This window comes from Salvia splendens, chromosome 21 (assembly GCF_004379255.2).
Source record: "Salvia splendens isolate huo1 chromosome 21, SspV2, whole genome shotgun sequence".
Lineage (NCBI taxonomy): Eukaryota > Viridiplantae > Streptophyta > Magnoliopsida > Lamiales > Lamiaceae > Salvia > Salvia splendens.
The window spans coordinates 11,217,207-11,244,206 of NC_056052.1; the positions used below are offsets into that span (position 1 = coordinate 11,217,207).

Consider the following 27,000-nt stretch of genomic DNA (forward strand, 5'->3'; position numbering starts at 1 on the left):
TCTATCACTTCTACAAATGTATATTGCATTTTAGTGTTTACAACATTGCATGTTTCGTACCACGTGACAGCACGAGATAGGATATACGCCTCCGGCGTGCCACGTAGGATAAGTAATTGTGTCGGAAATCTATCGGTCGGGTCTGTTGGGAAATTTACACATTCCGGTAAAGTTCATGAATTTTCATACAACATTTCAAGTTTACGGGAAAAACAAAACTATTGTAAAAACTTATGATTTTACGGGCAATTTTCCCTAAACTAAATGGAATTCAAAGAAATGCAATTGGGTCTTTCCATATAAACAAATACTCTCTCCGTCCACGAAAAATAGAACACATTGTGAATGACATGAGTTTTAATGTAGAATTGGTAAAGTAAGAGAGAAGTAGTGTTAATGGAATGTGTGGTCCATATTATTAGTTGTGTTTAATTGTGTTAGGTAGCAAATATGTGGTCTTTTTTTAAATTTGGTCTATTTTTCATGGATAACCAAAAATGGAAATATGGTCTATTTTCGTTAACGGAGGAAGTATTAAAGTTCAAAGTTGAATTATAATTTGGCTTGGGCCATGTGAAATAAAAGTCCAAAGAATTAAAATTATTAATTCTACAAATTTGGGCTTCACAAGTAAATGAGTCCAAATAAAAAATTAAGATGTCTTGAGCCCAATACATCCCTTCTGCAAGGTAATTAAATCACAAATTAATTAGGAATAAATATGAATAAATTTCAGACTTTAATCTCAACTAGTATCACACTCATGCTATGCACGATCCATTTTATTTTCTTCCAATTATGAAATATTTTGTTTAAATTATATACAATTGTGAATTTAACTTTATAAATTTTTAAATAAATATGATGAATTACTAATTATAGTAAATGTGAATGAAAATTTATTTAATTATTGAGAATCAAGAAGCAGGAAAAATAAAAATGAAACATTTAAGCAATATAATTAATCTCATTAATTAATTAATTAATAATGAGAATGTAGAAAATTCAAAAATATTTATGTATGGTGCATATTAATTGACCATTATCATCAATCCCATAAATTAAGAATATGCTTTGTACAAGACCTGATATTTGCTTTGATGTTGGCATGGTGGCAAGATATCAGTCGAATCCGGGCCAAGGACATTGGATTGCCGTGAAGAACATACTCAAGTACCTTAATCGGACTAAGGACTATGTTCTAATTTACAATGCAGCCGAGCTTTGTCCTTTGGGATATACTGATTCAGATTTTCAAGCTGATCAGGACTCGAGAAAATCTACTTCTGGATATGTGTTTACCTTAGGAGGTGGTGTCGTAATTTGGAAGAGTGTAAAGCAGAAATGCATTGCGGACTCTACCATGGAAGCCGAATATGTGGCCGCTTCGGAGGCTGCAAAGGAGGCTGTATGGCTTAGGAACTTCCTTTTGGACTTAGTTGTGGTTACGAATCTGCCCAAGAGCATCACCATTTATTGTGACAATTCTGGTGCTGTGGCAAACTCGAAAGAACCACGGGCTCATAAAGCGAGCAAACACATAGAGAGGAAGTATCATATCATTAGAGATATAGTGCAGAGAGGAGACATACAGGTGGTCAAGATTGCGTCTGAGAACAACCTGTCAGATCCTTTCACGAAGGCATTAGCGGTCAAGCCGTTTGAGAGCCATGTTGAAGGAATGAGGGTTTGACTCATAAGACCTCAACCCGCTTTCAGTATAAGTGGGAGAATTAGACGTTAGCACATTTATTTTGTATACTTGAAAGTGTTTTGAGTATAAGTGGGAGATTGTTAGAGTTTGTATACTAGAAATCACCTTTCGAGTGATTGAATACTGTAAAACTCTTATTTTATTTTCCAAGGAATAAAACAGATTATTTTTGTCATAATGTTGTTATGTTTTATATTTAATGGATGTTTATTGCATGTTTAAATGTATAACTAACTTAACAAAGTCTAAGTCTTTGTTTTAGTAGACCGGTTGTGGGTGACGTCCACTTTAAGGTAACATAGTCAGTTCTGAACAAAGAAAAAGGAGAATTTCACAACCTAGATGGAATTAGACTACCCATCATGAAAGGTTGCAATGTCAGTCCGCATATTTCTAAGCCTTACTGAAATAAGATGACATTGGTTTGGTAAAGCATTGAACGGATCTAACAGCGAGACGAGTCTTTATGCTATCTATTGAAAGACGAGGTCTTGATAAATGTTTAATTATTAATCAATGTATGTTAGCATTGATCACACGGTATTGATTATGCACTGCTTTGACTAATCAAATGGTGCAAGTTTTTCGCAACCCAATAATCCTAATATATTGGGTAGTGGTGATTAATATCTAGCGGTGCTAGGGTTGCTATTTTGTTGAACCGTGCGCGAGGTGAGTCTCGTTTGATAATGTCCTCAAGAGGAGCGCGAAACAAGGTTTTATTATTCGGAACCTAGCTAATTGGAGTTTGATTGCTCTATGAATAATAAATAAGTGTTTCATGCTAAGTTCACTTTTGGAATAAATAAGAAGTTAATTAATTAAGTCCATAGCAGACATTAATTAATTAATGGACATTTATATCTTAAGCGAGAGAAATAAAATTTAAAACGGAAACCCGAATTACTTGTAATTTCGGATTTGGATGGGGAGTTAATATTACTTCTGTAGTGGTTGCTCATAATATTCCAATTAAAGCTTATATTAAATTGTGGGTTCAATTTAATTAGTAAAAAGAAAATTAGGGAAGCCCAGATCCAAAACCTTCCATAGATCCCTGTCTGGGCCCAAAAGGAACTTAATATAAATAGGAGAATAAATGAGATAGAAAATACACTTATTTTTCCAAAAAAATTTCGTCCCCTCTCTCCTGCACTGTAGAGGACGAAAATTTCTCCTTCAGCTCTCCTCCGTGAGATTGATTTTTCTGTCCTATTTATTCAAGTCCTAGTATCCCGATGAGATCATCCCATACTGATATCGAAATACAGTTCGGGAACCAGCCAGAAGATCTGAGGTCTAGTACTCGACGCCTCACGTGGAGAAGTCGCGAGCCATCGTTGATTCTTTGGAGAATTAACAAGGTATTATTCCTACTCCGTAGAAAGCATGTTTTAGGTTTCATTTATACATAAAGCATGTTTAATTCTAGTTATGAACATGATACATGTGATAATTACGTGAATAGAATTTGTCTAAATAATCTGCTAAATAGATTAATTATTATGTGAATTATTTCATGCACGTTTCCGCTACCAACTCCTTCATGCAGATGGTGAAGGAGGATCATGGTTCAAGAGAATGTTCATGGTTATTTTAGAATCAGCGTTGATTGAGACATCAACATGTGGAATGATCAAATCTAAGATTGGGCATATAATTGAAGATCTGGACAATGTGAGAAATGCCAACTGGTGTTTGTATACAATGTATGTTCTCAAGCTTGAATGGAAAACTGGACTAAAACGGAGAAGAATGCTTTTGCAGGACCACTTCCCTTATGGTATGTTTTACATTTTTTATTACAGATTGTTAACAGTTAACATGATTACATTACTTATTGAAACGACTTGTATGTGTAGTTGATATAGGTTATAATTGTTATTGATATGGATTGTATATGCAGTTGACATTGTATGTACATTTATAGTTGACACTATACACTTGTAATTTACATGTATTTTTTAAACCTATGCAGCTCTGCTACGTAGACAGAATTACACAAGCCAAACGTTCAGTTCCTCGCACTTTTCCATTAAAGAAAGGCTGGACAAGTGAACATCTGCAGGCTAGAGAAGATGAAGAGATAGCTGCAGGAATATTTGGTTTGGGACATATCAAGAAAAAATATGTCTGTAATCTGGAGCAGCAGCAGGTGCCTGAAGAACAGATTCTTGATGTAGATGACAGTGGGGTTGGGTCTTCCCAAAACATACTCCCAAAAGATTTCGTAATGAATGTATTGAAATACATTAAACAGATGAATCAGTGGATGACCAATCTTGTCAGGGCCCTTAAAGAAGCTCCTTCACACATCAAAACTAATCATTTATTCGGAATGGTGTGTGATATTGCTAGATGTGCAGTTGGAAGCCAAACGACTTCAGTTGAATCTGTGGGCAACAAGTTTCTACATTTGTCCCAGTCATTACATCAAGACAAGCCTGATGCTATTGATCACTGGAAAAAAGTCTGTGACTCAATACTTATTGCTGAAAAAGAAAAGGAAGCGCTAGAAAATTTGACTGACTTTCCGACTTTCAAATTGGGAGATTCCTTTGATAAAGTAAGTACACAAATAACGTTTGAAGAGATTAATACATCATTTTGTTTACGTATGTTTCTCTGAGTTGACATTAGATTACTCCTACAGTTTAGGCACTAACATTGTAGAACTAATTTACAAGCAGGATGAAGAAGAAATAAACAGAGAAAATTTCCGAACATCGCCAGTTTGTGATCTTATCTCAACAGCAGTACTAGGATCTGAACAGACAACATCCCCATCTCTCCTATCACATGAAGTCAATGCTTCAAAAGATGCCAATACACTGGCATCACCAAACCAAAAGGACAGTGTTCCTAATGATACAACCGGGAAGACAGCTCCAACAACTGAAGCTCCTGCACATATCAACATAGATGCATCACAGGATGTCGTAGGATCTGAGAACAAGGGGAGTGAGTCAGAAATTCAGAAAGATCTTGAACATGTACAATTTATAATAACTCTCTTAAACTCTGGGAGTTTTGTATATAAATTCTAGAGTTTTTATATAATTAATTGACATTGTGCACCTTGTAATTGACATAGATAAAAATATAATTGACATGACATAATGTGCAGTTTCTGTTGTTAACATGTACTATATATGTAATTAATATTGTAGAATATAACAAAAACACAGGAAGATAAGGAGAATGCAACTGCAGGCTCAATAGATGACACACATGTTGAAACGAATAAAGAAAAGCAACAAGATAAAGGGAAAGAGAAGATGGATATTCAAAAAGAAAAAACAATTGAAAACAAAGAGACAGAAGAGAATATTTCTAAGATAAAATAACAAAAACTAACATTAAATAATATATTATTTTTATAAAATGATTGATTGTTGTTGACATGACTTGAAAGTGTAGTTAACATGACTTATAATTGTTGTTGACATGGTTTGTATGTGTAGTTGACATGGCTTGTATGTGTAGTTGACATAGTATGTACCGTAGTTGACATGACTTGTATGTGTACTTGACACGATATGTAACGTAGTTGACATGACTTGTATGTGCAGTTGCCATGATATGTACCATAGTTGACATAATTATATTAGTTGTTAACATGGCTAGTATATATAGTTGACTTGATTTTTAATTGTAACTAACTTTAAAAACATGAATTGTAATTGCAAATAACATGAATTTTATGTGCACTGACAACAGAATATTGTTCCATTCTCTGAGATTCCACTGCCAGAAGCCAGAGAGAAAACGTCTCATGCTTAAACGCATTCTATCCCATTCCTAGGCTCTCCAGTTGAAGTAAGAGTTGTACATACACTACCATTCCTGGAAGCAAAAGAAAGAGATGTCTACTACTACATACTAGAAACAGAAGGAACAAACGAGTATGCATAATTTAATTATTTCCATGATCTAAAAAATATTTTTAGTTTTCTATGCAGTTGACATGATTTATGAATGTTGTTCAAATGTTGTTTGTATAACTTCATTTCAGTGATGCATGCGTTTATGATTGTGATTTTGCTTGGGCGACCAAGGAATTGTTTTTGTCACTAAAGCCCCATGTAGAAATTAAAGCGGGTGTAATTAACGCATGGGCTTCACACCTGAGCATCAGAGAAAAAGAAAGGTCGACAACATCACTTTCACGCATTTTTATGACAATATCTCCATGTGTAAGTAATCTAAAATTATGTGTAAACTGTCTGAATCATACGTCCCCTTAACCAAACATGTTAAATGCAGAATTTCAATGTAACAAATCGGCTGGATAATTAGGATGCTTTGATAGCCAAGAAAAATTTCATTGCTCAGATAGATAATGAGATTCAAAGAAGACCAGATTTCAATTGGAGAGAAATTGATTTGGTAATAAGATCTCACAATGACATCTATGTAAAAATATGAACATGTGTTCTTTGGATGTAATTTTATCTTTCATGTCATACAGGTGTTCTTCCCGGTTTGTGCAAATAACCATTACTACCTTGTAGTATTTTGGATGAAGAAAAATACCATTGAGATAATAGATAACAGCAAGCCACCTAAAGACATGGATCCGTTGGAAAAGTATGGCATTGATATTGGCTTAATGGTATCCTTTTTCCTAAGTTATTGACATAGTCTCTACATTTTGTTGACATAATTTCTACATCATGTTGAAATGCTTTGTATGTGTAATTTAATTTAGTTATTTATATATTTGCAGAAAGATATGTTTGAAGCATACTTCATACAGAAGAACTTGTTAGATATTTCAGAAAATATAAACAAGTCTGCACTCAACGTTCTGCCTTTAGAGTTGGCCACAAGCACAAACAAAAAGGACTGTGGTCTCTATTTGATGAGACACATGGAGACTTATGTTGGCAAAAAGGGCAGTGAATGGGTTATCGGCTTCTCTTCGCGTAGCATAAATATTCTCCAAGTACTCAGAGGAAGGTATTGCTACACCTTGATTGCATCATGTTACAATAACCAGAGGTTGCCGATGTTACAACTGGCTAACGAATGGATAGAAGCAAACATGGACAAAATGCTTGGGCTAAATGACAAGTACAAGAAGTTGTTTAATCGTAGAAATAAGAAATGAACAAAAAGTGGTTTTAAGGTTTGATGTTAACTTAATTTTTGGATGGGTTTTAAAACAACTATTGTGGTTTCTGACTTTTGAACTTAGCAGTATGTAATATATATCAAATGTCAATCAGTTCAACAACTTGTATTGAAATATCAACAACGCAAAAACAATTCTTATAATTAAAAAAGAACAACTATTTTCTCTTAATTTTTTTATTTGAAACAAGTTCTGGTATCATGATCATACAATACATGTCAATAGCTTTGATATCAAACGTCAACAACTTATATAAAAATGTCAACAACTTGTCAATAGCTTGTATATTAAAATGTCAACATAGCAGTATGTAATATATATCAAATTTCAATCAGTTCAACAACTTGTATTAAAAATATCAGCAACTTGCATAAAGTGTCAACAACTCAAAAACAATTCTTGCAATTAAAAACTAACAACTATTTTATCTTAATTTTTTTATTTGACACAAGTTCTGGCATCATGATCATACAACACATGTCAATAGCCTGCATATCAAATGTCAACAACTTATAGCAAAATGTCAACAGCTTGTCAACAACTTATATAAAGTGTGAAAAACTCATAAAACAAATCTTATAATTAAAAAAGAACAAGTATTTTTTTCTTTTTTTCCTCTTTACCACAAGTTCTGGCATGATGATCATACAATACATGCCAATAGAGAGCAAAATCAAATATCAAAAACTAATAAGATAATGTCAATAACTTGCAGTATATGTCAACAACTAAAAAACAACTCTGACTGTTAAAAAAGAACAATTATGTCTGCTTTTTGCCACAACTTCTGGCAGTATGATCAGTCACTTTATGACACTTTCCACAACACCTATGAAATTTATTTACTTTTTCAATTGCTTTCTCTATGCTTGACTTAATCCTGCTTTTCTTGTCACTTGCACCTCCCTTTGAACTAACCACATCTGGAGCATGTGCAGTTATTTCTTCAGGTACAATAACACCATATATGTTCATGATTGAATCATTTTTATCAACTGACGACGATCCAGTACTGTCATCAGTAAAACTTTGAGGACCAATAACCGCAAGCACATTATCCAAAGCAATCAGATGATTTTTATTCCTAAAAGCGCGTTGATATAGACCAAAGTAACGTCCATGACACCTCTTACCAATCTGTAGTTTGTCATCTTTGTTAGAACCTGCAAATATATAACATGTCAATAGCCTATATAAGTTATGTGAACTGTAAATATGTAACATGTCAACAACTTATATAGTTTATGTCAACCAAACTGAAATATACAAAACATGAGTCTTTTGTTAGATATATTTTTCAAATAAAAAAAACCCATGTCAATAACCTATATAAGATATGTTAACAGCCTATACAACATATGCCAAATAAACTGAAATATAGGAAATAGTTCACATACCTTTGTCAGACGCACTTTCATCACTCGTGAGACCATGATCTGCCTTCAATAATTCACTCTTCAGCCACCGGTTAACAACATATTTCTCTGGAATATTGTTGACATCTTTGTTTCTGAGGACGAAGAAAAGGTGGCTGCATAGATAACCACCTTACAAATAGTTTACACTCACACTCATATGACTCAGTCTCTATATCATGTGTAACTGTGAATGTCTTCTTTCTAGCATCAGAAACTTTAAAGCCTCGATGTTCTCCAAAGTGGACATGCTAATCATCCGACAACTCTTATCAGCCTCAGAAATTAATTCTTGTACTACTCTAAACATCATATCCGTGTATACAGATGCCAATTGCTTCTCAAATGCTATATCAGTGACATATTGTGGAGAGATTATAGAATCATAATAGTCAAGCCTTTCAGTTTGATTCCTTTGAGCATTAATGGCATTATTATACCGAAGAGTGAAGTCAGCAAAATTAAACAACGGTTTCGAGTACCTCTTAAAATAACTGTTTTCAGATTCTGAAAAAGATGTTGTCCTCATCAAAGAACCCATAGGAACATCTCCAAAGTAGGCTGGGATCCACAAATGTCTAATAGCAAACATGTCCTTAAACCATTTATGATCTTCCACACCATATTTTTCAACAATACCAGTCCATAATATGTCAAAGTCATCTGGATCTAACAATTCTGACCAAACACAAGCCTTAAACTCCTTACTAAACTTTTCTCTATCAGAAATAGATTTAGGTATCTTCTCAAACAACTTGCTAATTATGTGCCACATGCACAAACGATGTTTTGTACTAGATAATACCTTCTCAATTGCAAGCCTCATTCCCCAATCTTGGTCTGTGATTATGATCCTTGGAGCAATGCTCATGCATTTTACCAACACAGTGAAAAGCCATGAGAAGACATCACAACTCTCACCGGATACAAAACCAGCTCCAAATGCAATAGGACACCCGTGATTGTCTTTCCCGGTAAATGGACCAAACACCATACGATACCTGTTGAACAAATAAATCAACACAAAACATCAACTACGGATATATCCTATCTCAACTACTATGTCAACTAATATGTCAACTACAAATGTATACTATGTCAACTACTAAGTCATCTACGATGCAGAGTACAAATGTATCCTATGTCAACTACCATGTCAGCTACTATATCTGTCAACTACCATGTCAACTACTATATTTGTCAACTACACTGTCTGTCAAACTACACTGTTGTCAACTACTAAGTATAATAAATAAACTACCTGTTTGTCGAATATGTTGTATCAAATGCTACGACATCTCTAAGCATATGGTAATATTTCCGAGACTCAACATCATACCAAAATAAGCTCACTAACTTATTATCGTCAGGTGATAATTGATATTTGTAAAAAAGCCTTCACAAATTCTCTTCTTCTCTTGCATCTGATTTAAGATCATTTGAACATCCACTTGTTTCAGTTTCTCTTTAATATCACGAGAACAATTCCTAACATCATTCAACGTACACCCAACAACATCATAACCACCAAAAAACTCCTTTAATAAGTTGAAAGTTGAAGTAGGGACAATGTTAGCTTTGGTGCAATCTTCAATAAACTTGTTATGAGCATCATTCATACTGCGGTTTCCTTTCATAAATCTCTTATGATCTTTGTCAACCATAGCATGATTGTGTCCCTCAATGAATTGATGCAGAAAATAATATTTAACACCAGAATCAAAATAAAACTTGAAACTGATCTTCGCTCCACATCCACACCTTTTTATGCCACGTCTGCGTTTCTTCTTTGAAGTTACTTCATCATCATCTGACACATTCCCTTCCTCAGATATACTTATATCGACATCCAACAGATCAGCTGTATGAAAACCTTGTCTGTTGCAAACAACATACTAAAAAAACCTTATCTGTTGCAAACAACATACTAAAAAACAACAACACCACCACTAGACCTATTTCCAAATCTTCGACAATCAAACAAGTCTCTTGAGCATACTTTTCATAAAAGGAAATTCACTCCTCCAGTGAAGAAAATTTTTTACCTTCATAAGGCCTCAACTCAGCATTGCAAATTGGAATAACAGATCCTACAACATAATGGGAAAATATGTCAGCAAGCTGAAACAGATAATGTCAACTAGCATATCTTAACTGACAACATAGAGGGTTTCTAAAATCCAGAATCAAAATCTCAACACTACATCTCAAAAAATATGCACCAGCATATCTGATAGAGCCAGGTTTGTGCAGGTGTCGTGTAAAGCAAGGATGTATCCTACTGATCAGGATAGAAATCCCAACTATGCCTGAACCTGGTATCAAAGAAATTCCTCAACCCACTTCTACTGATTAGTATAGTGGAGGTAAGGGTCGAATCCCACAGAGATGAATGCGCTTTGGAAATTGTGGTGATATTCTGAAAGGGTTGGTTAGCTACCACGCTTGAGTTGAGATTCTACCTAGACAAGAATTAAAGATGGTACTCTACTGACTAGGATGGGTGAAAGATGATTGATAAGCAGTTGTGTACGTGAGAGTAGGGAACATGGGTTTTAAGAAATATGTGGAAGGTACTGGGTTACTATTAATGGCTAAACGGAATATCACAGAATAAGTGGTAGTTGGGTGGCTATTCTGTCAGATCTGTAGGGTACCAGCAGAAAAAGTAGAGAAAAGTAAAGGACAAAAGCAAAAAGTAACTAAAAAGTAAAAGTGGTCCCAAATTTGGATGTGTACATTGTCTTCTCCAACAAGTATGAACACAAATCAAACAATTCAGATTCCATGAACGAGAATTTCAGGTTAACAAACTTCACAAAACAGATCTACAATTAAAACTCCAAATATAAAGATTAACTATCGGAACTGAAATTAAGCTTACTGGGTGACATGCAAGGTGACAGAAATCACGTAAACTAGGCTTTCACACTTAACCATTTCAGATCTAAAATCTAACAGCTATCTAAACTCATGAACTCAGATCTATCAATTCGGAAATGAAAACATGCTCGCAACACTTGAAAATCACCGTAACAACTAGATCTAAGCTATCTAGGCAGAAAGAAACAGAATCAAACAGGAACCGATGCACAAAAACGACTTCATATCATAAAAACGTTTGGATCACAACTAAGACTTCAAAGTAAGCAAATATTGAAAATTTAACCAATCCAACGTAAGAAAACAAAGTGCGATTAACTAAGAAAGCAAATAAAGATTGTTTTGCCACTCCGGGCGATGGAACTGCTGACACTACACAACTCGCTGACTGGAATGAGAGAAGGCAGAACTCCGACGAACTGATGAAACTCTCAGGTGACCATGGTTGTGGCGAGGAACGAGAATATGAAAGACTAGGCTGAAGGACTGATCTGCCAAGAGAGAACTACTCTAACTAAGAGTGTATATTCCTAATGATGATTCCCTATGATCGATCCTGATTTCCTCTCTCCAAGTGGCTTCCTTTTATAGGGAGGTCTGCCCTTGATTTTTAGGGTAGACTTAATTCGCGAAATGACCTTTTTGCCCTTACTTTTGGCTGATCTTCCCAGCAATCCTTCTTCTCCATCTCGAGCCTTTTTGGCATGCATACTGGTCAGTATAGCGACATTCTGATGCCCTTTTCACCTGAGTTATTCGATACCTTTCCTTCTGACTGGAACACTTTCTTTGCACACTTTAGCAACTGTTTTGCAGATATATTCAAATTATGCACATCATACTAACTAGTAACCAAGGCCTAGAATACGACTTATCAATATCAACTAGCATAATGTCAACTAGAATAGTGTCCACACAGCAGCATATAAACTAAGATCCAAATATGTCAACTAGCATATCTTAACTGACAACATAAAGGATTTCCAAAATCTAGAATCAAAATCTTAAAACTACATCTCAAAATATGCAGCACCAACACACCAGCACCAACATCTCACACATCCTACCATGGACTCTCAACCTTATCCATAACCCCTTCCTCCACCCACAAACACCACAACAGGGGCTCTTCAGCCGGATGGTGCATTTTGGATACGACTATTTTGTATATCAACAAAATGTCAACAAAGAGTATAGCTACATAGAATATTTAACAGGTAACATACAGCATGTCAACATATTTGCATTTATGTCAACAGAACATCATTTCAAATATCAGCAGAACATTAATTATTGACCATTAGATCATCTAATCCTATGGCCAAGATTTGGGCTGCATTTCTGGATTTAAATGCATTCTTGTTTTGATCATCTCCATGTATATATATGTATATATATAGGAATGTGATCAAATGCAAACTCTAAATATTGTACAAACTCCAAACTATGATCTGGACCGTTAGAAAATATCAACAGATGATAAAATAATAGCAACAAAAAATGTCAACATAATGTCAACGGTTGATGCTGTGTTGACATTGTATTGAAATTGTGTTGACAATGTGTTGACGTTGTGTGATACTGTGTTGAAAAGTTTGGAGTTCGTACAATATATGAGTTTGCATTTTATCACTACCCTATATATACCGTTGACACTGTGTTGATATTTTCTGTTGCTGTTATTTTGTCATTTGTTAACATTTTCTAACGGTCGAGATCATAGTTTGGAGTTTGTACAATATATAGGGATGTTATCAAATGCAAACTCTAAATATTGTATAAACTCCAAACTATGATCTGGACCGTTAGAAATGTCAACAGATGACAAAATAACATCAACAAAAAATATCAACACAGTGTCAACGGTTGACATCGTGTTACAACACATCAAAATCTTGAAATATTATACTGTGTTGACATCAAAATCTTGAAATTTTATATTGTGTTGACATTGTATTGACGTTGTGTTGACACTGTGTTGAAAAGTTTGGAATTTGTACAATATATAGAGTTTGCATTTTATCACTGCCATGTAGGATTTTATTAAAATGACAACCATATTTAAAATGACAACATACCATCAATAAGGACCATTAGATTTAGGAGCTGGAAATATGGAAACTGAAACTCAATCGAAATGACAAAATCGAAAAAAGAAAAAATATTGAACGGCCACATAAAATGGTTGAAATTCCTTGAATATAAACTCGCAAAAGCTCGACATTGTTATGCTATACAATGCATACTTTAAGATTCATTAAAATTGGACAAAAGGTCGAAAGCGTTGGTAAATACAACTCCTTCCGTCGCCGATTAATTGTCACTCATTTCCATTTCGCTCCGTCTTTAAATAATTGTCACTCTTTTCCACTAACTCACTTCACTCACATTTTATTATAAAATCAATATAAAAAAGTGGATCCCACATTGCACTAACTTTTTCAACCAACTTTTTTTTACATTTCTTTAAACCCGTGCCCGATCAAAGAGTGACAATTAATCGGGGACGGAGGGAGTAGTACTTATGTAAGAATATACAATGAGGCTAGCAGGAATATAAAAGCTTTCAATCATCATTTAAAAGCTTATGTAAAGACTCATCGTCACAGATGAATAGATTGAAGAACTTAACCATATTTCACAACATCAAACGTGATATATAGCTTGCCACATGGATCCGTCTATATGTTTTGATGCATGCGCGCATCTCTTATAATCTGGCGGATGGGAGTCCCCGAGGGGCGTCCCACTCTGTCACAATGTGGTTGCGCGTGATCTCACTAAGTGAGCGACAACCACTTAACGCCATGGTCAGCTCAAACTCATCGCGCAACATCTGGAGTACCTTCCTTACTCCAGCCTCTCCTTCAGAAGCCAACGAGAACACCACTGGTCGCCCAATCTAGTAATTGTATGTATACGAGTTAAACGGACTCTTTCTAGAAAAATAAATAAAGCAAGGGTCGGGAAATGATCAAAGTATAACTAGTCTTAAACGCATAACTAGATAATACGAATTTAGTTCACTATAAGAGCGATATAGTTCACTATAATTTATAGTGAATGATTTACTTCGTGAAGGGTTTAGTTTACTATAAAGATGTTTTGGTTTACTCCGTGTTTTCAAATTCGTGTTGTGAACTAAATTTTGGGCTCTCTAATTATGCATTTAAATAGTGGTCGTCCTATATCACTATTCAGACAAGCGGGTCTGTGTTAGTTTGTGCTATAATTAACTTACAAAGATGCCTGCGGCTCCTAATGCCAATGCCTTGAACACATCTGTCCCACGGCGGACACCTCCGTCCAAGAACACCGGAACCCTGCCTTGTGCACCTTTTACAACCTGAAATGACCACTGCTCTTTAGAGACTAGACAAGCCAAGAGGGTAATACATTCGCTCATCAATGCATGGACAATGATTGATGGGGTTTTGGAAAGTCAAGTACCTCCTCCAAAGCCATGATGGTCGAGGGCACGTAGTCTAGCTGGCGAGCGCCATGGTTGGAAACGATGATACCCGCAGCTCCACTCTGGACAGCAATCCTTGCTGCAGATATGTTTCTTAACTACATTAGTATTCACACACACACACACAATGAAGTAACTCAAAGGCTTTATGCTCATACCATCCTCTGCTGTAAGCACACCCTTCACCAAGATGGGCATTGAAGTGATTGATTGCAGCCACTTAACATCCTTCATTAGTCACCATGTACATCATAACTCAATTTCACACCTCATAAATCCAATATACCAAATTGATCAATCTATGATGAACATGAAGATTACCTTCCAGCTCAATGTACGATCAATTTGGCCAGCAACATACGATGCAAGTCCAGAGTCATTAGCCTACATACATTGCGTTAATGTGAAGCGAAGACTATGTGAGAAGGAGCATCCAATAGCTAGTAAACGATATAACGAGCTACTAACCTCATCCATCTTCCCGAGGTCCAAACCCTCAAAGTTTTTCAATGTCAAGCCAGGTGGCAAAACAAATCTGAATAAAACAACAGATCAGTATGTCTGTCTGGATGTGATGATGATGAGTTCAATGCTCGAACCTGTTCTTGATATCAGATTCACGGCGTCCCAATCTTGGGGTGTCGACCGTGAGTGCAATGGCCTTGAAACCAGCCCTTTCAGCTCTCCTCACAAGCTGAGCCACGACGTTCCTGTCCTTGTAGACCTGAGACATAAGCCATGACTCAGCTATCCATCTCGACAAACACCCTATTAAAATTCAACTGCAGACTCACATAAAGCTGGAAGAATCGAATGCCAGGTCCAGTGGAAGCTACTTCCTCAACACTAGAAGTAGCCCATGACGACAGAGTCTGAAATAAATCTTGCATTAGCAATTAGACTATGTTTGAACAATTCTAATTTAAAAATAATTTCAATAGAGAGAAACCAAACCATGATAGTTCCAGCTGCTGATGCAGCTCTAGCTGTTGCATACTCTCCTGCATATTAATAGATTGGAATGCAAATAGTTAAGTTATGCTATGCATAGGCATGCTTGATATAAGCAGTATGCAACCAAAACTCATTAATAAGTAACTGTTCACAACAATCATTTTGCCTCATATTAAGCTTAGTTCCATAAGGCTCTGTGGGACGAGCGTTGCTTACCGTCAGGGTGAGCCATTTTCTGAAAAGCAGTCGGGGCAATCATTATAGGCATGGAGATCTTGAAGCCCAACACAGTGGTAGTCATGTCAATCTTGCTCACATCAATCAGAATCCGGGGCCTAAACCTGCATATGGTTTGGAGATGTCATCAGAAAACGAATAATCATGCTCTTCCGACATGATTCTTAAGCAACTTACAGAATCCTTGAAAACGCGTTTCTGTTCTCAGCAAGAGTCCATTGGTCCTCTGCGCCCGAAGCATAGTAGTCGTACGCCATTTTTGGCAGTTTCTCCTTGGCAATAGCCTGGTACTCGGTTACGTTTGTGATCTCACCCATCTCTGCACTTGGTTTATCAAAACTTCCCTCCCTTTGATCTTGATTGATATAATAGGAAACCAATAATAACGAATGTGAGATAATCAAATTTCAGTCCAAACATAGATCATATAGTGTTTTTTAATCAACCACAGCATAAGAATAGAGAAACTATTAAGGAACCAATATATTAATAACATAAAATTGGTAAAAAAAATAACTTTTCCTATATATTTAGTAGTATAATATCAATAGTGTTTTTTAATAAACCACAGCATAAGAATAGAGATGAAGTAACTAGATTCTTTAATCAAGAAAGGTGTTAGTTAAATCATATTTTAACTAAACTAACTAAATTTTTCAAATAAAAAAGAAACCAACAAGAAGTAGAGAGTGGGAAGCAGACCTGAAGGCTGAAGACAAATGAGCAGAGTGAATACGAAGAGGGGGTGTACTAGTGTAGTAGATAAGTGAGCCAAGAAAAATAGTGACAAATAATTGCTAAAAAACAAAAAAAAAATAGGGAAAACTGAAGAAGAAGACAATAGAAGTGGTGGTCAAGAATGGAGGGAGTGGCACAAAATTCAGGATTAGCTTTTGGAGGTTAGAATTCAAAACCACATCCAATTAATGGGATGCTCTTTGCCACACCCTTCTTGTGTGTTTCACACTCTTTTTCTTCATTATCCAGTGAGCAAAAATATTAGAAATAAAAATCAACTTGCATGTATACTAGCATATTCATATATGATATGATATTAATTCCATTATTTTCTTGATTAGTGGTGTCTTAATCTTTTCTCCCAATACTTTGTCATTTTCCTAATAAGGATATACGGTGTTTGAAGAAGATTAGGGCGGTGGAGGGTAGGCAGAATGCAGTCCCTGTCCTATGTTATCTACATGAACAAATTCAACTTGATTTGTGAGTAAACTTCATTTTTTCAGTAGATGTATTGTAAATGTTCCATGTATTGAACGGTTAGAATTGGGCCTCAATTTTGAAGAATTAGGAGTTGGACTAAATAATGGAGTGGCAAATAAGCGATAAAAAAAATGAAGAGAAGTTAAAATTTAGTATACTCCTATGCCATACTAATTAATTAGGAGGAATAAAGAAGAAATTATTAGATAAAATGAAGGGGAAGAAAAGGAAAAAACAACATAGCAGTTTGCCAAGTTTCTTTAAAGCAGTTGTACCTTTCTGCACAACACAAAATGAATGTGTATATATCTCTACTTTACACGTGGTCAGATTACAATATGTTGTATAAAAAAACTGATTTCGAGACTAAAAACAAATAAATGATATACAATGATGACTGTATTAAACCCCTGGTTTAGCTACACAGATAAGCTGAGTTTACATTGTTCCCAACAGACATGTATCCAGAACTGAAGGCCGTAGCTGTGCCCGAAAACCTGACTTCGTAAAGACCATATGCTCCCCTGTTTCTCACCTATTTGAGTCTGGTGTTGAAACTAGCGGGACTGATTCAGCAGGCTCGGCTGGAGAAACTCGGGTAGCTTCTTTCTTCAGCTTGTGGTTATTGTACGCTACTACCCCGGCAATTGCTGCAGTAAGACATTGGTTTTCATTCACAGTTGAAAAGAGACTACTGGTTTACATAGTTGTGAACAAATTTCAGTAGAACAACTATGAAAGGTAATCGTGCATATATATATTAGTAATAACTTTGACCCGAGCAAGCAGTAAGTGTTGAGTAACATGGTTTCACTTATGAGGAAGACAACTTTAATGCATGCCAAAATATTCAAGTAAAGTGATTTGAGTTAACTGAAAATTTCCGTACTTACCAACAGCATAACCAAAGAGATTGATAGGTGTCAACGTTGTATCTGCAAAGATGAGTGCAGATACTAGAACCACAACCCAGTCCTTGACAACACCAGCCACACGAATGGTCAAAGCACTTGTATGTGAAATGACGAGAAAAACCGAAATATTCAGTGCAAAAGTGCAGAGAGAATTTAGTGTGAGAATAAGAGGTTGTTTGAAGCTCCATGTGGCCCGTGCATCCATCTTAGGCATCTCCAGGAAGATCCACGGGATTAACAAGCAAACAGCACTGGACAATTGACCAAGTTATGTTTAAAAATATGAAAGAATTCTTAGAATTGAAAGGATATTAAACAAGAAATATGAAAGAATTCTTCATAATACTTGCCTGCAGGGGCTAACATAGTACATCATGGAAATAGGATTTAGTTTTAATCCTTTCCTTTTCACAAAAATCTCCATGAATATCAGTCTTAGGGCTTCACCAACCACACCTCCCATTTGGTAAACGACACCAATCCAACTGATACTTATTTCTCCATACGATGCTACGAGTACCCCGAAACTGATAACTGACATTATCAGAAGCATCCTAGTATTCATCACTTCAAGTCCTGCTAATACCCCAAGAATGAATACAGCAACTGGCACTGTAGTTGTAACCAAGTGTTAGGCAGTATTACTAGAAGAATATTGATAAAAGTTGTTTGCTATATATGTTATATTGACAATAACTACTATTACACCATTAAATGAATATTCTCTTACTTATTGCTTTTAACATTTGAGCAAATGCAACAGATATGTAGAGATAAGCTGTGTTCCCAAGCCAAAGTGTCATTGCAAACATCGCACCAATCGGGACAACAGACCATATGTATCTGCATATTCAGAGCAGAACATCGTTTGAAGAATTCAATTGCAATATTGTATTGCAGTTAAACATGGAACTTCAAGATTAATGCAATATGACAGGTAAGTTTAGGATTTCCAAAGGATATAAAACAAATACTTACTTCGTATCAAATTTTAGAAAGACAATAATTAGAAGAATAAAATTGTAGATTTGCTTATTTCGCATATTACTCATTCTAATGATAAATTTCTGTGTGTTTTTTTCCAGTACACAAAACTACAGAAGAAGTTCTGGGCATTGTACAAAATCCATAAAAAGAAATGTAGCACAGCCATTAAAATTTAGAGAACTCACATATCCATAGTCATCCCTTCCTCAACTTTCATGATCTGTAAAAATTGAGCAGTTTACAGAGTTTTAAAACTATATAGTGTGAACTATCCGAATCAAGAAGCTTCAGTTGTGAATAATAACCTTGAAAACTTTGGTAACCAAAAAACATAGAGCAGATGAGAACACCATGTGAAGCAGCGTTAATCCAAGGGGATATGGGAAGTTCATTTCCTTTGATGATAAAACCCACTGCATTTGAAAAGGGTTGATCAAGAGGTTACAGATACGTACCATAAACATACTTTGTCTCCTCAGTCAGTCCAATATAAACAAATCCTAGAAAACAGTAAAATTTAGCCAACGACGAAAGGTATTCCGCACATGAGATGTCTGTCCATGCTAAGAATTGTAACAGTGGCATGCTTATAAGTATATTCAGTGTGTGCATTATTTATCTGGTTGGCTATAAAATGGCATGACAACATTGCCAATGAACCATGACTCAGGAGTTATATCCGTTCTGTAATTACCTCTTGATGGTATTTGATCATCGAATATCATTATATCTGCTCTTTTTAAAAATCTAAGTACATCAAAATAGACCGAACGGTTCCCCTACTTACTTGATATTGATGCAAGTAGATTAAATCCATATGGCATACTGTCTGAGTAGATTATTTTCACATTTTAATACAATCATGTAGCTATTTTCTGCTATGGTACCAAGCAGTAGTTTGATTCGCATATTTATTTTCTAAATTCTTCAACTTATATTTACGAAAAAGGAAGAGTCAGCTTCCAGCAGTGAATTACTTCATATTACTTGATGAACATCACAAACAGGGGAAGACAACTTGCAGCAAAAACGGAGCACCTAAAATTAAATTTTCACCACTTCACTCTCAGCTTATTAAACAGATCTAAAGCTTAAACTGATCAACCAAACATGCCTGCCACTTGTTCGGCAAAATGCTGGCATGAATAACCGTGGCGGTAAACCCAGGCACGCAAAAATCAGATAAAAATGTTAGCTAATGGTAATAATGAGGGGACCTTGTTAAAGAATATCTGGCCGCTGGAGAGAGCGATGTAGATGAGAATGTAGGCGTATGTTTTGAATTCTTCCTTCATCCATTTCGTATACCGATCCGCCATGGCTGCCGACAGAGAGAGCTAGTGATTGAATTTCATCAAATTGGAGAAAGGTGAATGTAATCGGAGGAGTGAGATTGGGGAAAGTGGCTTGAGTTAGAGAGCAAGGTTTTTTTGTGAGTAAGTTAACGGCGTCTTAACTGGACGACCAATTTGAAGGAAATGAAGAACTCGACCGAAACGACGACGTCAACAACCTTTGTGCCACGTCAGAAAGGTTAAGTAGCTATCGATAAGCATGCCAACGTCATAAATACGAACAACCTGCTGATTGGGAGCCACAGATGTACTCACTACTTGCTAAGATGAGCGATGCCATTTTATAACACAGAATTTAAGAAAATTAAAATTTAAAAAGTTAAAGTAGAGATAGTAAAGTATGAGAAAGGGAAAAGTGGAGAAATAAAGTGAGAATAAAATAGGTGGATGATAAAGTAAAAAATGAGATTTTTTGCTAAAAAGGAAATTGGTCCCTTTTAGTGGGAAATCCAAAAAGGAATATGACTCTCTTAACTTGGGACAGAGGAAGTATGTATTTAAAATTACATGATAATTAATACACAATTAATAAAGCATGAGATGAGAAGAGTAGTTAAAATAATATTAGTAGTAATAAAACTCTTATTATTATTATTTTAATGATTGACTCAAGTGATACAAGTTGTAAATAATATTTTCATGTGACAGTTGAAAATGAAAATTTTGATTTATGGGACAGACACCATGTCATGTAACAGCCTTGTCATATAGATGTGGAATGAAGAGTAGTTAGTGGAATGTGGGACCCACTTTTTTATATTGGTTTTATAATAAAATGTGAGTGAAGTGAGTTAGTGAAATGTGGGGCCTTCTACCATTTAAGGTAAAAATGAAGAGTGACTCTTAATGGGGGACGTCCCAAAATGGAAATTAGCGACTCTTATTCGGGGACGGAGGGAGTATAATTTAACCTTAAGAAATTATGAGTTAATATTTAAGAAAAGTTAGGATTCAGAATCCTAGAAAGTTGTACTAACTTCCTTGTTCTCGGGATTCTGATTACTTTCCTAGTTTAATTAAAAATCGAAACAAACACAGAAATTTAAAATTGAAGGAATCATATTACTTTCCCAGAACTTTCTCGAGATTCTGACCAGTTTGATTAAAAACCACAGAAATTTAAAATTTAAGGAATCAGATTACTTTCTCAGACAGAATCATGTTAACCAAACATGGCATATACTCCTTCTGTCCCATAAAAGCATGCATCTTTCTTTTTTAGTCTATCCACATGAGTATGCACTTTCTAAATCAGTAAACTTTTTTCGTCTAATGAAGTGAGACTCCATTAACAATATTTAAATTATTTTTTTCTTTCTATATCGCTCTTACCTTATTTATTGTGAATTAAACTCGTTTCCAACCCAAAAAGCATACTCTTATGAGACCGATGGAGTAGTATAAAGTTTTTCTTTATCTCTTATTTTCTGCATTTCAATTTTATTTTCTTGTATGGTATAAAAGCAATTACAATCCATAATTAATTGTTAGTTGGTTTATTTAATACTCCGTCCATTCAATTCAAGATATCCACATTTCCTTTTTTGTTTGTCCCACTTAAGATACTCACTTTTTATATTTGGAAAATAAATCTCTCTATTCTCCCACCTCATTAAAATATTCAACTATATTTTTTTCTCTACGTACTACATGTAACAACTCTTCCTAAAATCTCGTGTCTTTCGAGAATGAGGACATCTTGAATGGGACCGGAGAACTAACAAATTTCATTTTAACCATTACATACACACGTATATTAAAACTTTTAATTGAAAACATGCGGACCGTGACATGCCTATATTATTTGAAACGAGTTCGTCTATTAAAATACACTATGTGACCCAATATTTTAAAACCAAGAGTGAACAACAAAAATGGACCCTGAACTATGAGTTTATCTCATCTATAGTCCATGTACTTTAAAAATATCTCCAGACATCCCTGGACTAAGGGTTTATCTCGAAAATGGTCCTTTTTCATTATTTTCGATCGAAAATACCCTTTTGGGGTTTTTGGGGGGTTTGAGCAATTTGATCTTTTTACACTTTTAACATTTTAAATCAGATATTATTTCAAAATTGTCATTCTTCTTCCCTTTTGTCATCCTTCTTTTTGTTTCTTTATTTCAGTATTAGATTTAATTTTATAAAATTAAATTTTAAATTTTAATTTTTAAATATCAATAAAATTTTTTAATTAAAACTATTAATTCATGGACACTATAAATATTGATTAAAACTATTAATTTTTGTTATTTAATATAATATTTAGCTGTATTGAAGAAGTACATAAAAATAATATTAATCATGATGGAAAAAATAAGAGCTATTCTATTTAGCCTTCGTTCGGTTGTTATAATTGCTTGTGATTGAATATTATGAAGTTGACTAAAAATTTTATATTTGAGTATTTTTGTTGAAATTTTCTAGTAAATTTTGATTGTTTTCAAATTAATAAACGAAAATTATATTAGTCTTACTTTAGATGCATATTTATTTCAGAATAAATCTTGTTATATGATCTATTTATGATTAAAGCTATTAAATATTGATTAAAACTAAGGCGTTGTCATACGTTATTGATTAAATATTAGACACTATCAAATATTGATTATGTCTATTAATTTTTGTTATTTAATAATTGTTATAATTAAAAAAATTTATTGATATTTAAAAATTGAAATTTAAAATTTGATTTTGTAAAATTAAATCTAATATTGAAATAAAGAAACAAAGTGAAGGATGACAGAAGTCAAGAAGAATGATAATTTTGAAATAATATCAGATTTAGTACATAACTAAAATAATATCATATTTAAAATGTTAAAAGTGTAAAACGACCAAATTGCCAAAATCCCCAAAACCACCCAAAATGGTATTTTCGACCGAAAACAGTGAAAAATGACCATTTTCGAGATAAATCTTTAGTCCAGGGATGTCTGGCGATATTTTTAAAGTCCAGAGACTATGAGCGAGATAAACCCATAGTCAAGGACATTTTTATAGTTCACTCTAAAACCAAAACTGGTAGGTGGGTGGAGTGGAATATCTAAAGACACCAGCTAAGATTTCTAGCATCAAAATTTCAAATAAATGGCAGTATTTCTACACATCTCTCTTTCTCTCTGTCTTTCACTCTATTTTAATTACACATATAATCGACACACTATACAACAATGTTGATTTCTATCTACCTTGTGTCCAAGTGATTGTAATCTCATTATGCGTAACTGTGGGATTAGAGCTGCTAGAGCTGTGATCAATAGAAATGTCTCTCTCCGTGAAGAAACCCGGCTGCTTCGCCTGCGGTAGCGCCACTTCATTCCCCAGCATGAACACCACAGACGACATGCTTGGCCTGTCGTCTGGGCTATTCTGCACGCACAGCAGCCCCACGTGGATGGCACGTTCCACTTGTCCCCAGTTGAACGCCTCATCCAGACAAGGATCGAGTAGCTTTCTCGAACTATCTTCCATGTAAAGCCTCCACGCCTGCACACAGTTCAGCTCATTCAGATTATCAAACACTAAAAGAAGAAGAAAATTAACGTGAACGGTACTGCTTACATGTCCGAGAAGATTGAGATTGTGGTCTTTAAGGAGGAATCCTCTGTTTCTGTTGCCGCTAACGATCTCCAGCACGAGAACACCAAAACTGAAAACGTCAGATTTGACTGAAAACAACCCATCTATAGCGTATTCTGGAGACATGTAGCCGCTGTGAAAGAGTAATTCATGTAAGGATACACATGTTTAGTAAAATCAGATTGTTTGAGATTGATTTTCTTACTATGTCCCAACAACTCTGCGCGTCTGAGCTTCTGTTTGGTTTCCTCCGAAGCTCCTAGCTAATCCAAAGTCGGATATCTTGGGAATCATATCAGCATCCAGCAATATGTTGCTAGCTTTGAGGTCGCGGTGGATGATTCTCAGCCTCGAATCTTGATGAAGATAGAGTAGCCCTTTCGCAATTCCGTTGATGATATCGAAGCGCTTTTGCCAGTCAAGGAGCCTACTCTTTTCTTGGTCTGTCCAAAAATATAGACGATTAGACGAGATCCAAAGTGAGTTTAAATTTAGAGTTTGGAAAAAGGTATCACCAAATAACATTAAGTCGAGGCTATGATTAGGCATGTATTCGTAGATCAACATGTGCTCCTCTCCTTGAGCGCAAAATCCCAGAGTCCTCACTAGATTACGATGCTGAAGTTTGGCTATCAGCATCACTTCGTTTCTCAGCTCGTTCACTCCTTGCCTCGACGTCTTTGACAAGCGTTTCACAGCAATTTCTTGCCCGTCTTCCAGCAAGCCCTGCACACAATATTGAAAATGTGAAATGCCATACAAATAATGTGAAATTGCTAAGAAATTGAAGTGTCTTTACTCTGTAGACTGGTCCAAATCCACCTTCACCAAGCTTGTTCTTGTTTGAAAAATTATCAGTAGCTTTCAAAATTGTAGGCAAGCTAAAGAATGGCAGCTCTGCTTCTTTCACATGAGTTGCACTAAACAGCCCTACAACTGCACAACATCATCATCAAATTCAAACACACAGAATCTACACGGCTTAACCACATATTTATACATACCTTCATCATTCATACTCGTATCGTTCTTTCTCCTCCGGCCATAAACATAAACGAAGAGTAGGCACATGAAAACCATCACCGCTACCGACGTAGCACTTGCTATAACTATAGTTCTTTTTCTCCCTCTATTTCCACCATTCCTGTTCGTGCTCGACACATCTTCAATCAAACAAAACCAAACATCACAATCAATCTATCTCATTTCAATATCATCATCATCATCATCTCAAGCTTCTTACTTACCACCAGGCTCAGCCGCAGCCATTCTGATATAAAGATCCTGGCCTGCCGAAGCCATCACCCTGATATCGATCAAGTCGCCATGGTAGAACAAGCATCCACTCCCGGCGCCACTGATGTTGAGCTGCGCATACGCCACACACGAACAGTCCCTCGCGCAATCCAATTGGCACTCCGCAAGGCTCCTCCTCTCCACATTGTAGGTAGTGTTCCGAGCATCAGGCAGTTTGATGGCAGAGTACTTCAAAAACTTATCCGTACCACAGCTCAACGCAATCCTCCTCACGCACCCATCCGACCAGTCCGCCCGCCCCCAGCTCTCCGGATCCCTCGCCACGAACCTGTCGAGGCACCCGCACGATGGGGACGTCCCCGCATTGCAGCTGCCGTGGGGTCCGCACAGCCCGTAGCTGTCGCAGTTGTCAGCCGGCACGTTCGTGTAAGTAGTCCACGAATTTGTCCGATCGTTCCACGTGGAGCGAACTCCTTCCCCGTTGGGATTCAGCCTCGATATCGACAAAACAGAGTCCCCGACCCTGCCCTCCGTGTAGCGCACCTCGTCTCGCGTCATCTGCAGCGAGACGCTGTAGGTCGGGTCGTTGCTCGTGTCGGGGGCCCCGCTCCACCGGAGCCCGTTCCACGGCCCGATCCTGTACTGAAAGGCTGATCCCTTCTTCAGCACCATCTGCGGGTATCCGGTGGGGTCAACGTGCGACGAATACTCGCCTTTCGACGGATCGCCGTCGCTTTTCCACGACGAAATGTAGGTCTCCACGCCGGTGACGTAGTTCCACCCCAGCCTGATTCCGGCCAGCAACGTGTCGCAGGGGTAATCGAAGCTCTGCCAGAGGAAGTTATCATCATCGCCTGCATCTTTGACGATCAGATTCCCGGAGTCGAGCAATCGAGCGATTGGGTTTGGGGATTGAGTCGTGGCTTCAGTAAACGCGGACGACCAGACGGTGCCGTTAGTTCTGTTAAGAATAGCAAGGACGCCAGGCGCCGTTACCGTTAACGCGCCGTTTCTGTCTGTGAGCGGAGACTCTCTGTTTGCGACCCACACATAAGTAGGAACGGTTATGTTGCTGTACCAGATTCCGACATAGCGATTGGGGGAATTGGTGAGGTTGAAGAAACCGAGCTCGAAGACTCCGTTTGAAGAAACGAGTGTTTCTCCATCTCTGATTCTTGCAGAGGTGGTTATGGTGTCGGTTGCAGTGGAAAACAGGGAGCGGATTAGCAGGAGATAGACGACGAGTAAAAATGGTGATGAATGCTTATGGAATTCATCCATGGCTGCGGATCAAGATTTGATTTTTATTGAAATGGGAGATTTCGCATCCTATTATCAAATTGAAAATTGATAATTAAAGCAGTCAAAATTGTCTGTTCGTTTGAAATTATTGGTAAAATGGTTTTGTCAAAGTTGTGGTGGGTCCAAATGTAAAGGAAGTGCAGTGCTGTCGACGTATATCGTATCTTAACAATACTATTGATGATTCCGCGAATTTTTGATAATGATAAATGTTCGTAAAAATAAATTACGACACAGAGAATTTTACGTGGTTCGATTTACTGAGGTAAATCTACGTCCACGGGGAGAAATGGGGGCAGGTTTGTATTGCTTGATCTGCGAATTACAGCTTACAACACAGACTTGCTATATGATTATTTCTCTAGAGAGATTCTAACCCTTTTCTACCAGATCTAAGTTCTATTTATACATTGAACTAAGATCGTGGCTTACATCATCACTCTAGGTCGTGGAGGTCGTGTAGGTCATGGCCTAAGATCGTGGCCTGAGTTGACGCCACGTGGTAGTGGGTGTGTTGGAAGTTGTGGAAATCCTGCATGGGTCCACTAACTCCTTGTTCGGTCGAATA

At 36.4% G+C, this 27,000-nt stretch overlaps 4 protein-coding genes across 7 annotated transcripts; all 4 read right to left on the reverse strand.

Moving 5' to 3' along the window:
• Positions 1-7,613: 7,613 nt before the first annotated feature.
• Positions 7,614-10,494, reverse strand: LOC121784229 (protein FAR1-RELATED SEQUENCE 5-like). The gene is made up of 6 exons (XM_042182392.1): positions 10,489-10,494; positions 10,312-10,387; positions 10,028-10,127; positions 8,485-9,267; positions 8,249-8,382; positions 7,614-8,014 (listed from the first exon to the last, which is right to left on the reverse strand). The coding sequence occupies exons 1-6, from the start codon at positions 10,492-10,494 to the stop codon at positions 7,614-7,616; spliced, it is 1,500 nt and encodes a 499-aa protein (XP_042038326.1).
• A 3,201-nt stretch (positions 10,495-13,695) lies between these two features.
• LOC121783174 ((S)-2-hydroxy-acid oxidase GLO1) lies at positions 13,696-16,654 on the reverse strand. The gene is made up of 12 exons (XM_042181158.1): positions 16,515-16,654; positions 15,990-16,167; positions 15,792-15,916; positions 15,576-15,622; positions 15,416-15,493; positions 15,221-15,345; positions 15,090-15,156; positions 14,943-15,005; positions 14,780-14,849; positions 14,600-14,700; positions 14,391-14,495; positions 13,696-14,051 (listed from the first exon to the last, which is right to left on the reverse strand). Exons 2-12 carry the CDS (start codon positions 16,127-16,129, stop codon positions 13,860-13,862), a joined length of 1,113 nt encoding a protein of 370 aa, XP_042037092.1. The 5' UTR covers positions 16,130-16,167; positions 16,515-16,654; the 3' UTR covers positions 13,696-13,859.
• A 611-nt stretch (positions 16,655-17,265) lies between these two features.
• Positions 17,266-20,386, reverse strand: LOC121785408 (probable sugar phosphate/phosphate translocator At3g14410). 2 transcript variants are annotated; one of them, XM_042183824.1, is made up of 7 exons: positions 20,152-20,386; positions 19,240-19,347; positions 19,120-19,154; positions 18,678-18,790; positions 18,298-18,559; positions 17,927-18,198; positions 17,266-17,683 (listed from the first exon to the last, which is right to left on the reverse strand). In XM_042183824.1, exons 1-7 carry the CDS (start codon positions 20,251-20,253, stop codon positions 17,565-17,567), a joined length of 1,011 nt encoding a protein of 336 aa, XP_042039758.1. In that variant the 5' UTR covers positions 20,254-20,386; the 3' UTR covers positions 17,266-17,564. The 2 variants fall into 2 exon arrangements, with proteins under 2 accessions (XP_042039758.1, XP_042039759.1); XM_042183825.1 differs by having other exon boundaries at positions 19,240-19,434; positions 20,152-20,302.
• Positions 20,387-23,334: 2,948 nt separating this feature from the next.
• On the reverse strand, positions 23,335-26,491 carry LOC121785573 (G-type lectin S-receptor-like serine/threonine-protein kinase At4g27290). 3 transcript variants are annotated; one of them, XM_042184033.1, is made up of 7 exons: positions 25,121-26,488; positions 24,878-25,036; positions 24,673-24,809; positions 24,389-24,599; positions 24,079-24,316; positions 23,856-24,006; positions 23,335-23,780 (listed from the first exon to the last, which is right to left on the reverse strand). In XM_042184033.1, the coding sequence occupies exons 1-7, from the start codon at positions 26,409-26,411 to the stop codon at positions 23,475-23,477; spliced, it is 2,493 nt and encodes an 830-aa protein (XP_042039967.1). In that variant the 5' UTR covers positions 26,412-26,488; the 3' UTR covers positions 23,335-23,474. The 3 variants fall into 3 exon arrangements, with proteins under 3 accessions (XP_042039967.1, XP_042039966.1, XP_042039965.1); XM_042184032.1 differs by having other exon boundaries at positions 24,079-24,599; positions 24,673-24,803; positions 25,121-26,491; XM_042184031.1 differs by having other exon boundaries at positions 24,079-24,599; positions 25,121-26,490.
• Between the last annotated feature and the right edge of the window lie 509 nt (positions 26,492-27,000).

Excerpts from the sequence above, each read along its gene's own strand:
- LOC121784229 (XM_042182392.1), bottom strand. Across the intron at positions 9,268-10,027 it reads CGCAGACGTGGCATAAAAAG|GTATCGTATGGTGTTTGGTC; the intron begins GTGTGGATGTGG and ends TTTGTTCAACAG. Across the intron at positions 8,383-8,484 it reads GAGAACATCGAGGCTTTAAA|CCACCTTTTCTTCGTCCTCA; the intron begins GTTTCTGATGCT and ends TTATCTATGCAG.
- LOC121783174 (XM_042181158.1), bottom strand. The coding sequence starts at position 16,129 with ATGGGTGAGATCACAAACGTAACCGAGTACCAGGCTATTGCCAAGGAG. Across the intron at positions 14,850-14,942 it reads ATCGTACATTGAGCTGGAAG|GATGTTAAGTGGCTGCAATC; the intron begins GTAATCTTCATG and ends TGACTAATGAAG. Across the intron at positions 14,701-14,779 it reads TGTGCTTACAGCAGAGGATG|CAAGGATTGCTGTCCAGAGT; the intron begins GTATGAGCATAA and ends ACATATCTGCAG.
- LOC121785408 (XM_042183824.1), bottom strand. The coding sequence starts at position 20,253 with ATGGCGGATCGGTATACGAAATGGATGAAGGAAGAATTCAAAACATAC. Across the intron at positions 18,560-18,677 it reads TCAAATGTTAAAAGCAATAA|TGCCAGTTGCTGTATTCATT; the intron begins GTAAGAGAATAT and ends TTACAACTACAG. Across the intron at positions 18,199-18,297 it reads TACTATGTTAGCCCCTGCAG|TGCTGTTTGCTTGTTAATCC; the intron begins GCAAGTATTATG and ends TCAATTGTCCAG.
- LOC121785573 (XM_042184031.1), bottom strand. The coding sequence starts at position 26,411 with ATGGATGAATTCCATAAGCATTCATCACCATTTTTACTCGTCGTCTAT. Across the intron at positions 25,037-25,120 it reads GGCTGCGGCTGAGCCTGGTG|ATGTGTCGAGCACGAACAGG; the intron begins GTAAGTAAGAAG and ends GTTTGATTGAAG. Across the intron at positions 23,781-23,855 it reads ATCTCAATCTTCTCGGACAT|GCGTGGAGGCTTTACATGGA; the intron begins GTAAGCAGTACC and ends AACTGTGTGCAG.